Consider the following 12,735-nt stretch of genomic DNA (forward strand, 5'->3'; position numbering starts at 1 on the left):
TATATTGTACAATGTCACGTCTCTATCTATCTATCTATCTATCTATCTATCTATCTTGTTTATTATTTATTGTTTATTGTAGACATGCTTCACGTGCGACCTGTCACTCGGAAGCCGTACGGAGCCCCGTGCTGCTGTGGACGGATGTCACCGGCTTTGTCTCCGCTGCACGGAGCCTCTCTGACGTGCAGCGGTGCTCTGCCCCTTTAACCGCGTGGCCGCACTGCTCATGCTCGGGGCTTTGTGCGGGAGGTTCCCCCGTCACCAACCAGCTGTGGAGCAGGAGAGCGATAGACAGACGGCTCCGGGGAGAGCTGCGGCTGTCGCATCCTGAGACGACAGAACCCGGGCAGAGGGCACGTCTTTGTCTGGCGAGCACACACACACGCACACGCGCACACGCACGCACACAATCCAGCGAGGGTGGGAGCAGCGCGCGGCGTTTCACCGGAGCTCCGCGCTTTCCTGCTCGTTTATCTCCCGGGATTACAGCCCTTTGACGTTGAGGCAGCATCGCCCCGGTCGCGGTGTTTACATCGGATCCTCGTCCACGGTGGAAGTTCATCTGGAAGACTTGTTGGGCACGCGCCGCAGAGCGCGTAACAGGGGTTTCGCTGGGAACGGATCGGTCCGGTTGGAACTGCGCTTACGGTGTTTTTTTGTTTTTTTTAAAGGTCGAAACTGTTTCCACTAAAGTTTCCGGTCCCGCAGCTTTCCCCCGCACCGCTCTGCGTGTTCCGATAGAGCGTGATCTCTGCTTCCCGGAGCCCTGCCCCCCGGCGTCACAGGTCGGATACTTCACATCGACCCCCCGCCGCTGATGACAACTGATCACCTCACCGCGTAAAGGTGACAGCGCGTTTCTTTCTGTTCCGGGGGCTGCAGCCCCCCCCCCCCCCCCCCACCCCGCACTCCCACACTCCGCGTCCATCATGGGTGATGTCGGAGGGATACATCTGTGCACCTGGGCGGCCTCGAGAAGCGTCTTGAGAACGTACCTGGGAGTGCTCGTGATGCTCCACCTCGTGCTCCACGCGGAAGCCTCCTCGGGGTCCAAGTCCTGCGAGAAAGACTGCTTGTCGGGGAAGTGCGTCAACGGGACCTGCGTGTGCGACCACGGCTGGGTCGGGGATCAGTGTCAGCACTGTCAGGGGAGATTCAAGTAAGTTACCGATGTGACGTCTCACCTGTCGGGCTGCGGTCTGTATCAACGCTGTGCTGAGCAAAGTTGGTGTTTGAACCACTGACACCCCCCCCCCCGAGTGTGAACGCATACATCTTTATCAATTACTGCCTAATATCCTAATGTCTCCTCGCTGCTGCTTTGGGCTCCTGGATGTTTGTATTTGTGGCGTTTTATTTGTGTTTGACTGTGTTCAGTGGAGACGCGTAGAGGACTCGATCCATCCGTGTCTGTGTCGTAGAAGAAGTAAAGTCCTGTTGGGTGCTACCTGGCTCTATTACCGTAATGTATGAGGGGCAATTAATGCCACAGCGAAACACAGATCAAGTACCCTAAACCTGACTTTTTTTAAACATTTTTTTTGTTTTTTTATCAAAAGCAAAACTCTGCTGCACACACGAGGCTCATGCATGAATATGTGTTGGTTAGTATCAGGGTCGACTGGTTCAGTTCAGTGAGTGCGGACCCCTTTTCTAAATGTGACAGCATGTCATTTTAATGCCCAGTCTGCTGCTTGTAGCGACTAGAGTGGAGTGTCTCCTTTTTTTACTTTTTTTTTACTACACAGCAGTTGCTCTTTAAAAATAAACCAGGATTTAAAAAAAAAAATAAACCTGCATGGCTGCTACCTTGACCCCTGACCCTGAGATCTCCTGAGACGTTACTGGAAATCAGTGAGCGGTGTTGAAATGACATGTGTTGCTGGTTCACACCTGACATTAGAAAGCGGCTCTCACTCCCCTGCTCTATATGCAAATAAACACATGAATCATTTCACCAAATGTGTTTTTTGATCAGTTTGATGTACTCACTTGTGCCGATGAAATGAAGCAGTGAGCTAGCTACAGACGGAGAGTCGCTGTGCCGCACTGAGGCTACCAGCAGCTAATGGCAGCTTCTTAAGGTGGAATGTTTCCTTGCATGTTACTCTACTGCAAGTTGGGGGTCTTTGAATCAATCGACACACCTTAAATGTCATTATGACAACTTTGACCATTCCGCTTGATCCTCTCTTGCGTGACGTGTTAAAGAAGCATTCTTTTTTTTTTTTTTAACGTACATTTTTTGTAAAGATTCTGTTTCCTCTCTCGGAAGGAAAAAGTGTCTGAGCTTCAGGAGCGCGACACCTTCACACACCTTTAGACAGACCTGTGTGTCCTTCTCATGGAACACAGAACACAGCCGTCATTCAGACACTTTGAGCGTCTCACGGATTGTCAGATGTGCTTGAAAATGAGACTTTTGTTTTCTGGCAGAAGGAGCTGCTTCACTCGTCACAGCGATCTCCCTCAGGTCACGTTTTGGCCTGAATATGAAATGATTCTGTTTTCTAGAAACTTTTGAACAGATGGGCGTCGTATCCCGGGACGAGACGTTGTACAACAGTCTTTTTTTTTTTTTTTTTTTAAACGGAGAGTGTACTGGTGTAACTCTCCTTCAGAGTGTTGCATTGTGGGTCGTTTGTAGCTTTAATGTTGCTGGGTCAGCGAGTTTCTGTATCAAACAAAGATTATTTCCACAAGTCTGTAGGCCAGGACGTCTCTGCAGCACCACACTATTTCATTTTAAAGGTCATCTCCACCCATTTAACAAATGTTGCGCCCGCTTTGAATTTGAAAATTGCCGGAGGCCATGTTGTGATTTTGATAAATTGCGCAACTCTAGAGTTAATTAGAACTAAAGGTGTTCATTTAGCCGGGCGTCTGATGGCTGCTACAATGTGGGTTTTGGGACATTTTAAACATGCTGCAGCTTCAGACTCTCTCTCTGTGTGTGTGTGTGTGTGTGTGTGTGTGTGTGTGTGTGTGTGTGTGTGTGTGTGTGTGTGTGTGTGTGTGTGTGTGTGTGTGTGTGTGTGTGAGTGAGAGACTGTGTGTTAATCTTTTACAGATGAATTGGCTTCAAAGGTGGTGGTTTTATTATCAGGGTTGTCTTATATTTGGGCAGCATGGAACAACAATTAAAACTAATTGCACCTGAGCTAGCTAGAAGCTAATCTGCATCTGTTGTCCCGGGTCTGGTAGTCAGAAAAAAAACAACAACCCCATGAGAATAAATACACTACGTAAAACAACACAATACATTATAGATACTGTTCTATAATAAACAGATCTTCTTCGTCTGTGGCATTAATCACCTGTCATACGCTCTCTGGAAGAGGCCGACGTTCCCTTTTTTCACCGTCACCTACAGCCTTAACTGCAGAAGTACGGACGGAGACATGGAGGGACTTAAGTCTGACACGTCGTCCTCTCTGGAGAATTCTATTGATTTTTCCGTCGATGCGATTGTTGTGAGAGCAGAGCAGGAACAGGAACAGGACAACAGACACACAACGTGACGGGGACGAGCCTCTCTGCTCGTCACAGCCTCGTTAGTGTCCAAGGAGACCACACACACACACACACACACACACACACACACACACACACACACACACACACACACACACACAGCTCACACTACTTTATACTTTGGACAGGACATGAAGAGAGTATATGAACATAGAAAAGTGTTCTTTATTTGACAGCATCTATTGACTTCCGATCTGTTTTTAATTTGCCTCATCGAGCTGAACTAAACGTCTGACGGGGTCCTATAGCTGCCGTTCAGGTCAAAGGTTACATATTACAAGTAACGGTCAAAGATGTCCTGCAGCAGCCACAGAGAAGCAGCCGGCGACAGGTTGTAGGTTTTTGCTTTAACCCTTGAACGATACCTTTCCTGGTGAACACCTCAGGCCCCGACATCCAGGCCTGTAGACGCGGTCGATCGTCGTACGACACGACTCTAAATAGCACCCAAGTCAGTGTGATGGACGATATGATTGACACGGTGTTATATTGTCAACACACCGTATTGTTGAAGGTGAAAGATCTGAGATCGGGAGCGTTTTGATTGCCTCTATATGGCTCTCAACATGTCCAAAGAGAGGCAGAGAAACGCCATCCTCCGCTCGGCTACATATGACTCCACTGTGTCTTCACACTGATGGTTGTTTGCTGCTATATTAATGTTCAGAATGTTTAACCCTTTCATGACCGTCTTTGCAGTCACACGAACACTTCCCCGTCTCTGTACCGTCCGTCCCATCGGTCACGAACGCGTCTCTTTCTGTTGAGGTTTACATTGAGACGGCGGCAGCGCGTAGACGGGGCTTATCTGGGCTCTGGCACGTAGGGTTGGGTACCGACAACCGGTGCCAATATGGCCTACCGGACCGAAACGCAACGCAGATTCCGCTGCTTCCTTTCGGTGCCGAGGCAAATGTGCTCATATTTCTGCAAAAGAATTGCTGAAGTTTATTTATATTTATTTAAGTATACTGTAAACTGCTAATATATTGTTTGAAGCTGTAGTTTGAAGCCAAGTGTTTTGTATTTATTTATATTTATAGTATACTTCAAACAGTTCATATATTGTTCAATTTGAAGAAAACAAATTGCCTTGGCAATAAAAAAAAAAAGCCTTTCTTTAATGTCGTCAATCGTCGTTTTGTGTGTTTGTTTTTTTAAAGTATGGGTTCAGGCACCGTTTAGGCACCGGTACCGGAAAAAACCCAAACGATACCCATCCCTACTGGCACGGGAACTGACCTTGTCTGCAGTTCAGAGGCGTCCCGTCCTCAGCCTTACGCTGCTCTTTTATAATGGCGGCGGTCTACTTTTGTACGGTTGGCCAGTGGAAACCGTCGGCAGCGAGGCTGTGTCCACCGACCCCGTTCCATGTTTTGGATACGGACCGTGTGCTAAACGCGTGGAAACAGTTTCTCCCTGAAAACAAATGCATTCTGGTCGTTCTCCCCATGTTCAGCCTGTAGTATTCTATTCATTTCATGAAAACATGCCTTTGTATTAAGCTCGGTTTATCATAAACCGTCCAGTAATCCGTCTGGAAAAACATGCACCGGAGGTTGTTTTTGGGGGATTGTGAGCTGGCTGAATCTCCCCCGTCGACAAGCGATGTTGTAGAAAACACCGCTGTCCAAATACCTGTGTTATCGTGAACGGGCGTCCCGGGGGCTCGACGGCTACATCAGCTGTCTCTCTAGTGAGGACAGGAGCAGAGGAAAGGACCCGAGCTTCAATATCACCGCTGTGCCCGGAATACACTCCATACTAAAGCCTCTCTGGATTGCAATATTGGGATGGCCAGGACGTACACACACACACACACACACACACAACACACACACACACACACACACACACACACACGTACACAGTAGTGTCTCATATCCACACAGACAGATCCAATAAAGAAGAAATAGGGAGTAGATTCTGTTTGTCTATTGATTTAAGGTATTGGTGCTCCGTGTCGTTTTATTGGTCCGCAGTCTCACCCTTTGTTTTCTGATTGCGTTATCTCTCTGTCTCTCTCTGTCTCTCTCTGTCTCTCTCTCTCTCTCTCTCTCTCTCGCTCTCTCTCTCTCTCTCTCTCTCTCTCTCTCTCTCTCTCGCTCTGTCTCTCTCTCTCTCTCTTTGTCCAGTCTAAATAACGTCTTGCTTGTTCCTCTCACACAACACACACACAAGGGAGTCACACTAACGCACAAAACCAAAACCCAGGACTCTCGTCTGAACCAGATGTGAGGAGATTGAACACCCCCCCCCCCCCCCCCAAACACTCCTGACTGGAGTCTGACAGAAACACAGAATCACCTCGGCCTTCATTTCATCCACCTGATGAATGTGAGTCCATTGTCCTCTCTTCTGAGGATCGTCAGCTAAGACGCGAGCTTTGTCTGGACACGAAGCGTAGACCAACACAGACACACCTGCCGGACCAAACTAACCCAGAGAGGAGAGCTTAAGACCCGAGTCTACTCCACTACCCAGCATGCACCTGGCTGTCTGATGTTCAGCAAAACGAGATGGATGAAAGCAGCGGGAGGTCGGTGACCGTTGAGCCCACGTCTTCACAGAGACCTGGATCCATCGCTCATCCCCTGTGTGTGTGTGTGTGTGTGTGTGGTGTGTGTGTGTGTGTGTGTGTGTGTGTGTGTGTGTGTGTGTGTGTGTGTCGTGCTGCAGCTGAATTTTGTTGTGCGTCCCTGTGTTGCATAATGACAATAAATGATCCTTGATTTTGGCTCGGGGCAGGTAGTGCAGAGCGGCTTTATTAGAGCCAGTTTGCTTAAAAAGAAAAAGTCAAATTACAGGGGTTGATGAGAGCGGCTGAACCACACGGTTAATGTTCCGTAAAACCCCAAACCATGAGCTTGAAGAGAGAGCTCTGTACAGCTGCCGGTCGCTCTCCGTCGTTTCATACAGGAAAGAAGTTCCACAGAGTCGGACCGTGGACCGACCCGACCGATCCGTCTAAACGCGGCGCATCAGAGTGAATCTGTTCTCCTCGGGTTCTCCTGGTGCAAAGCGCCGCATTAATCTCACTTTGTCTGTTGCATTGCTAAGTGCAGCCAGAAAACACCGGAGGCCACGGAGCAACGAACTCTCACTGATCAAACGGTTTGAGTCGTTATTTGCCGACAGAGATGCAGGAAGAAGTTCTGGAAGAAGGATGTTGATTGTGCTAAGTGATGGAAGATGGAACAAATTAAATAAAAACCCTCTCTGTCTCTCTGTCTCTCTGTCTCTCTGTGTCTGTCTCTCTCTCTCTCTCTCTCTCTCTCTCTCTCTCTCTCTCTCTGTGTCTCTGTTTTTCTCTCTCTCTCTCTCTCTCTCTCTCTCTCTCTCTCTCTGTGTCTCTGTTTTTCTCTCTCTCTCTCTCTCTCTCTCTCTCTGTGTGTCTCTGTTTTTCTCTCTCTCTCTCTTTCTCTCTCTCTCTCTCTCTCGGAGTGCAGAAGCCACAACGGAGGTTTTTTGCCTCAGACAGCTGGAGCCTGATGAATGGACTGAGGAGACTCTGAGTTCAGACAAAGCTCTGCAACATAGAAATAGAGTAGAAGCAGAACGGACACTAACATGGCCGCCTCTCTGACCGTGGTCTAGGTTGATGTCCGTTCTGCTCCTGTTCTATTTCTTCAAGTCACTCAGAAGAGTCATTGGAATGATAATCTACTCCTCATAAAGAAACATATAAATACTTTTTAATTTCCAAAATGGGATGAGCGTTGGATTAAACCCCTCCACTACACGTCTGATTTAATCTGTCCGCTAATACTGTGAGGGCAAAAATCCTGTTACGTGATGTTGGATCCCACGATGGTTCCTCTTCAGCTCTCCACATCCTGTGTGTGGAGAGACGGTGAGAGATCCTCTGAACGTATTTGGGTTTAGTTTTTAATAACAAAAGGTCATAAGAGCTTCAAGCTTATTAATCACTGTTTAGCTAAATTCACCAGTTGGGAACCGGATCTGGCTTTCAGAACTCAACCCACGTCTTGATTGATTGAGCACCACGGGGAATATAAAAGCTTTAAATACAGCAGTTATCAAGTGGAATAAAATGTCTCAAAAGAAACTCCCAACATTGGTTTATGTAGTTTTTAAAGCTCCTGTTAGGCTCAGGAAGAGATCTGAGGTTTGGTTTAAAATCGGTTCGTTTGTATGACGTTAGTTATGTGTGTTACGTACTCTCCATGAACATGAACAGCGTTCACCTGGGTGAAAGTCATGCGTTGTTTTTTGTACCAGTCCAAAGCGTCTGTATTTGACGGGTTGGGAGTGAGACCGGCTCTTGATGTGAGTCTACGCTGGTGAAGGAGCCGCCAAACGCTACTGCGTCTGTCCGTATCAGTGACGGTGTAGCTAAGGTGAGAGGAGAGACCAAGGTCTGGTCCCCCATCCACCCTCCAGGCTCCACGCCCTCACTGTCTCTTCTAAGACCTTTTACTTCCGAGTCTCTTCCTCCGTGATGTCTGGAAACACACTGGTTATGTTTGCGGTACGTCACAGTTGCGCGTACGTAGTCGCGGACGCTAAGCGGTCTGAACATCTACCCTGATGGCTCTGTGCTGCCCGACGAGAAAGCGAAGGAAATCACTGGAGGACAAAACAACCACAGTGTTAGAGTGAGAGTCGGGCTGAGTGGAGACAGAATAGAGTGCTTTTCTGACATCAGAGTCATCAACACAGGCTTGAACCTGTGTGTGTGTGTGTGTGTGTGTGTGTGTGTGTGTGTGTGTGTGTGTGTGTGTGTGTGTGTGTGTGTGTGTGTGTGTGTGTGTGTGTGTGAGAGAGTGTGATTATGTGTGTTTAAGCCTCAGGCAGTGTGCACTGATGATGACACAGCTTGTGAACTGAAGTTGCCACTGCAGTGAGTTGCAGGGTGTGTTTGTGTTTGTGTGTGTGTGTGTGTGTTTGTGTGTGTGTGTGTGTGTGTGTGTGTGTGTGTGTGTGTGTGTGTGTGTGTGTGTGTGTGTGTATCTCTGAGAAAGCATGTGAGTGTTTGGGGGGGGGGGGGGAAGAGAGCATGGGACGGCCATCTGTCCAGTGTGTGTTAATCCTGCTATGATGAGAGCAAGGGCAACACACACACACACACACACACACACACACACACACACACACACACACACACACACACACACACACACACACACACACACACACACACACACACACACACACACACGGTTGGGTTGGTGGGTGTATTTGCATGAATCAAACCCCCTACGGCTGTAGCGGTTGCAGAGAGAGATGCTGTGGGTTCCAATGCTATCATATTATTTAGTTTGCCAAAAAGGGAGATTTCATTTGTCCCAATACACAGCGCGCCAAATGCAGGATGCCAAAATGTACCAGGATGTCCAAACTGCATCCTGTCGCGTTGTGCAGCGTACAAGCCGGCATGTTTTTCTGGCTAATCTGACCCACAATCCTCAGCGCGGCGGATAAATGAGCAAGAGGGTTAAAGTTCAATGTGCAATGTCACGACGGAGCGCTGTGTACCCACTGACTGCATGCTGCTGCAGACTGTGCAGCCTTGTGCGTTTTTAAACATATAAATATATAACACACACACACACACACACACACACACATTCCCATTCAAATGCAACCGTTGCAGCAAGCTAGCTTCCTGGGTTGAGATTCTGCATTAACGACGAGGCGACAACCCTTCACTTCTAAAAAAGTAAAACAAATGCAGAAGTGTCTTAAAGCTGCATTCTCTCTAGTGTCCACCAGGGGGCGACTCCTCTGGTTGTATAGAAGTCTAGTCTAAAATGACTCTACTTCTCTCTTGATTTATTCCCTCAGTAAACATTGTAAACATGAGTTTATGGTCTCAATCTCTAGTTTACAGTCTTCTTCAATACAGCATGATGTTCATTTAGTACATTATGCTCCATTTAGAGTCAAACAAACCATAAAGAGGGGATGCTTTAGAGGCGGGGCTACACGCTGATTGACAGGTCTCTGCCACGGTGTTATCTGATCTGGGAGTTGTCCGTGTTTTCGTCTTTAGAACTTTTGACCCTTTTCAGTGCATTAAAGTTAAACTGCAACAGAACTCTCCTTCATTAGAGTCGTAATCAAAATGGCAGCATAACAGACACTTAACCCCACAAGCTTCCTAAAGGATTACTCTCAGAAGTCATCAGTTTGTTTGTGCGGTATTATGCTAGATTGCACGGGATCAACAAAATTAATGAGGTCAGTCCTCCGGGGACCACGACCATTCATACCGAACGTCACGTGTGACTCCGGCTCTGCAGCCAAACGCCGGCCTTACTTCTCTGCTGCTCGGGATTGTTTTACCCAGGTTGGCGCTAAAGGTCAAGAGAATACCGAGGCCAAGTCGGGATCATCCTCTGGGGACAACGAAATCAACGGAAATCTAGCAAATCATTTTTTTGAGACAACTTGCTCTCTCCAGGAGAACCAACAGTATCCAACGTATAGTAGAGATATGTTAACTAAACTCTGGTTCATACAAAATAAAAACGACGGAGAGAAACATCCCCGATTGTTCCAGGCAGTCACTGAGAGAAACATCTCATCTCATGATGATGATGATGATGATGATGATGTCACAGCCTCTCCGTCATGCCCCGCCCCGCCTCACTGGATCAATAGTCATTAGGCCGTCTGTAGGACACACTCACCAGTCACCTCCTTTGCTAGTTGTACAGTAATCAGATTAGTGTCTGTGGTGAAGTGTCCCTCCATCACCGGGTCATTAGACACAATGGGGACGCAAGATGTCTTCCATTGGACTATAACAGAGGATCAGATATGGTGAAGTGTTGGGAAATCACACACCTGTGCTCAGCTTTTCACCTGTCGATCCAACAAGTTACCGCCAGTGTCTGACACCTGAGAGACTCCTACTACTACTACTACTACTACTACTACTACTACTACTACTACTACTACTACTACTGCACAACAACAGCGACATTTATTTTGAAGGCTTTTATTGTGGCAAGCAAACACAGAAAGTGTTGAGTTTGCAAAAACACAAAGCGAGGTTGTGTGTGTGTGTGTGTGTGTGTGTGTGTGTGTGTGTGTGTGTGTGTGTGTGTGTGTGTGTGTGTGTGTGTGTGTGCTTCAGTCCATCCTTGAGCTTTAACCAAACTGAGTTTCTCAGCAGCAACCACAGAAAGACGTGCAGCTTTACAGTGTGTGTGTGTGTGTGTGTGTGTGTGTGTGTGTGTGTGTGTGTGTGTGTGTGTGTGTGTGTGTGTGTGGTCAGGTTTTGATTGCTGACTGTGTGTGGATGATCCTCTAGATCTCTGCTGAAGCCGGAGATATTTCTTGGCAGAGAGCATCTCTTTGGGTTCAGACCCTCCTCTCCTCTCTGTTTCTTTCACTCGTCCTCATAGACAAACACACACACACACACACACACACACACACACACACACACACACACACACACACACACACTTGCCTTTCCTACGATCCACCCAGTTTTCTCACAAATGATTTCATCACTGAAGCATGCTCTGGCTCCGCTCCTCTTCGTGTGCCTGTGGATTTCGTTGTGTTTGTGTGTGTGTGTGTGTGTGTGTGTGTGTGTGTGTGTGTGTGTGTCCGTATCAAACACGTGGTGGGCGGCTGTGTTCTGCAGCGAGTGCTGTTCCTGGATTATTTGTGTTCACGTCTGGTTGTTTGCACCGTGTTCTCTTGTAACTCTCAATGCTGCGCTCACATGGGACTCAGGCAGACGGTGAACCGGAGATCACTTTAAAGCCGCCGGCAGCGCCGGCACAGTCCATCCGGCGGTCAGGAACGCCTTCAAACTCGGCACATTACATTAGGGTCATTCAGCAGACGCTTTTATCCAAAGCGACTTACAATTCAGTATCTATCTACACACCGTAGACGCAGCTACGGGAGACATTCTGAGGTTAAGTGTCTCGCTCAAGGACACATTGACATGAGACTAGTGGAGCAGGAGCCGGGGATCGAACCGCCGACCCTCTGATTGAAAGGCGGTCACCCCAGACGGCACAGACGTCCACCTGCACTCGAGAATGAACTGATTTAGATTTCGGTGGTCAAAGGATCCCACCTCCACCTCCACGTCCCCGTTCTAACCCAGGAACGCCTTTTTCATGAATTTAATCACATCTGGCTCAAACGTCCATTTGGCCCCGACTCAAGAAGTCACGGAGCGCCTCGGTAGCGGCGTGCCATGAACCGAGGTTTGTTTCCGGCCTCGGGACCTTTTGTTGCGTATCATACTCTCTCTCTCTCTCTCTCTCTCTCTTTATCTCCCCCTGTTCTCAGGCACGCAAGAGGCGTACCGACGTAGTTTGAAGCGCAGGCCCACTGACGGAGCCGTGCTCTTTAACGAGGAGTGAGGATGTAAACCGCACCTTGACTGGTTGGCGGAGGCATACGAATACGAGAGTCTGCCTCCGACGTGATGTTCAGACTTGGCAAGGTGTGTTTATAGAGAGAGAGAGAGAGAGAGAGAGAGAGGAGAGAGAGAGAGAGAGAGAGAGAGGAGAGAGAGAGAGAGAGAGAGAGAGAGAGAGAGAGAGAGAGAGAGAGAGAGAGAGAGAGAGGCAGCATCTGAGAAGAATATGTGATAGAAAGCCATAAACAGCTCCACATTAATGTGGTGCTTGCATTCAGTGCACACGCTGCGCCTGGAGGTGCGCAGTCATTGGGTCGCGTCGCGTCACTTTCTGCCAGGTGGTCGCGGTCGGAGCTTCCTGTCCGTCGCCGCTGTGCTCGGTGTCACCCGGGGCTGTTGTTCTGCGCCGCAGGTTTTATTCACCCTCTCAGCCGGAGCATCTCTGGCGTTTTTATAGCTTCTTATGTTTCTTCTCAAGCTAGATGTAAATCTGCATATGGCTTTAAATGCCCTACAGAAGGTGGCTGTAATGAAACCCAAGAAGACAAAGCAGAAGGAGACGGACGTGTTTTTCCCCCCCGGTGGCTCTGATCACGACCGCACGCATTTTGATGTCTCAAGGCAAAAGATAATCTTCCGTCAGACGCTTATATGCTAATGAGCTGCACATGATCATTAACGGCAATACGCTCAGGCGGTCAAAAACATTACATTAGGTAGCATGCATTTTATCTGGCAGATTAGTGATTTACAATAACGACACATTGAAAGACTAAATCATTATTAAAAAGGAGCTGATTGTCATAAAAACGATAGAAAATGACCACAAGGCATTCCAG

At 48.1% G+C, this 12,735-nt stretch overlaps 1 protein-coding gene across 1 annotated transcript in view; it reads left to right on the forward strand.

Annotated features, from left to right (window-relative positions):
• Positions 1–251: 251 nt before the first annotated feature.
• LOC137886284 (attractin-like protein 1) overlaps positions 252–12,735 on the forward strand; it is a 33,487-nt gene continuing 21,003 nt past the window's right edge. The window contains exon 1 of the mRNA XM_068728690.1: positions 252–1,162. Coding sequence (XP_068584791.1) covers positions 933–1,162 — 230 coding nt within the window. The 5' untranslated portion in view covers positions 252–932. The remainder of the gene's footprint in view (positions 1,163–12,735) is intronic.

Source organism: Cebidichthys violaceus, unplaced genomic scaffold (genome assembly GCF_023349555.1).
Source record: "Cebidichthys violaceus isolate CVI_PGR_0920_01 unplaced genomic scaffold, fCebVio1.0.p SCAF_423, whole genome shotgun sequence".
Lineage (NCBI taxonomy): Eukaryota > Metazoa > Chordata > Actinopteri > Perciformes > Stichaeidae > Cebidichthys > Cebidichthys violaceus.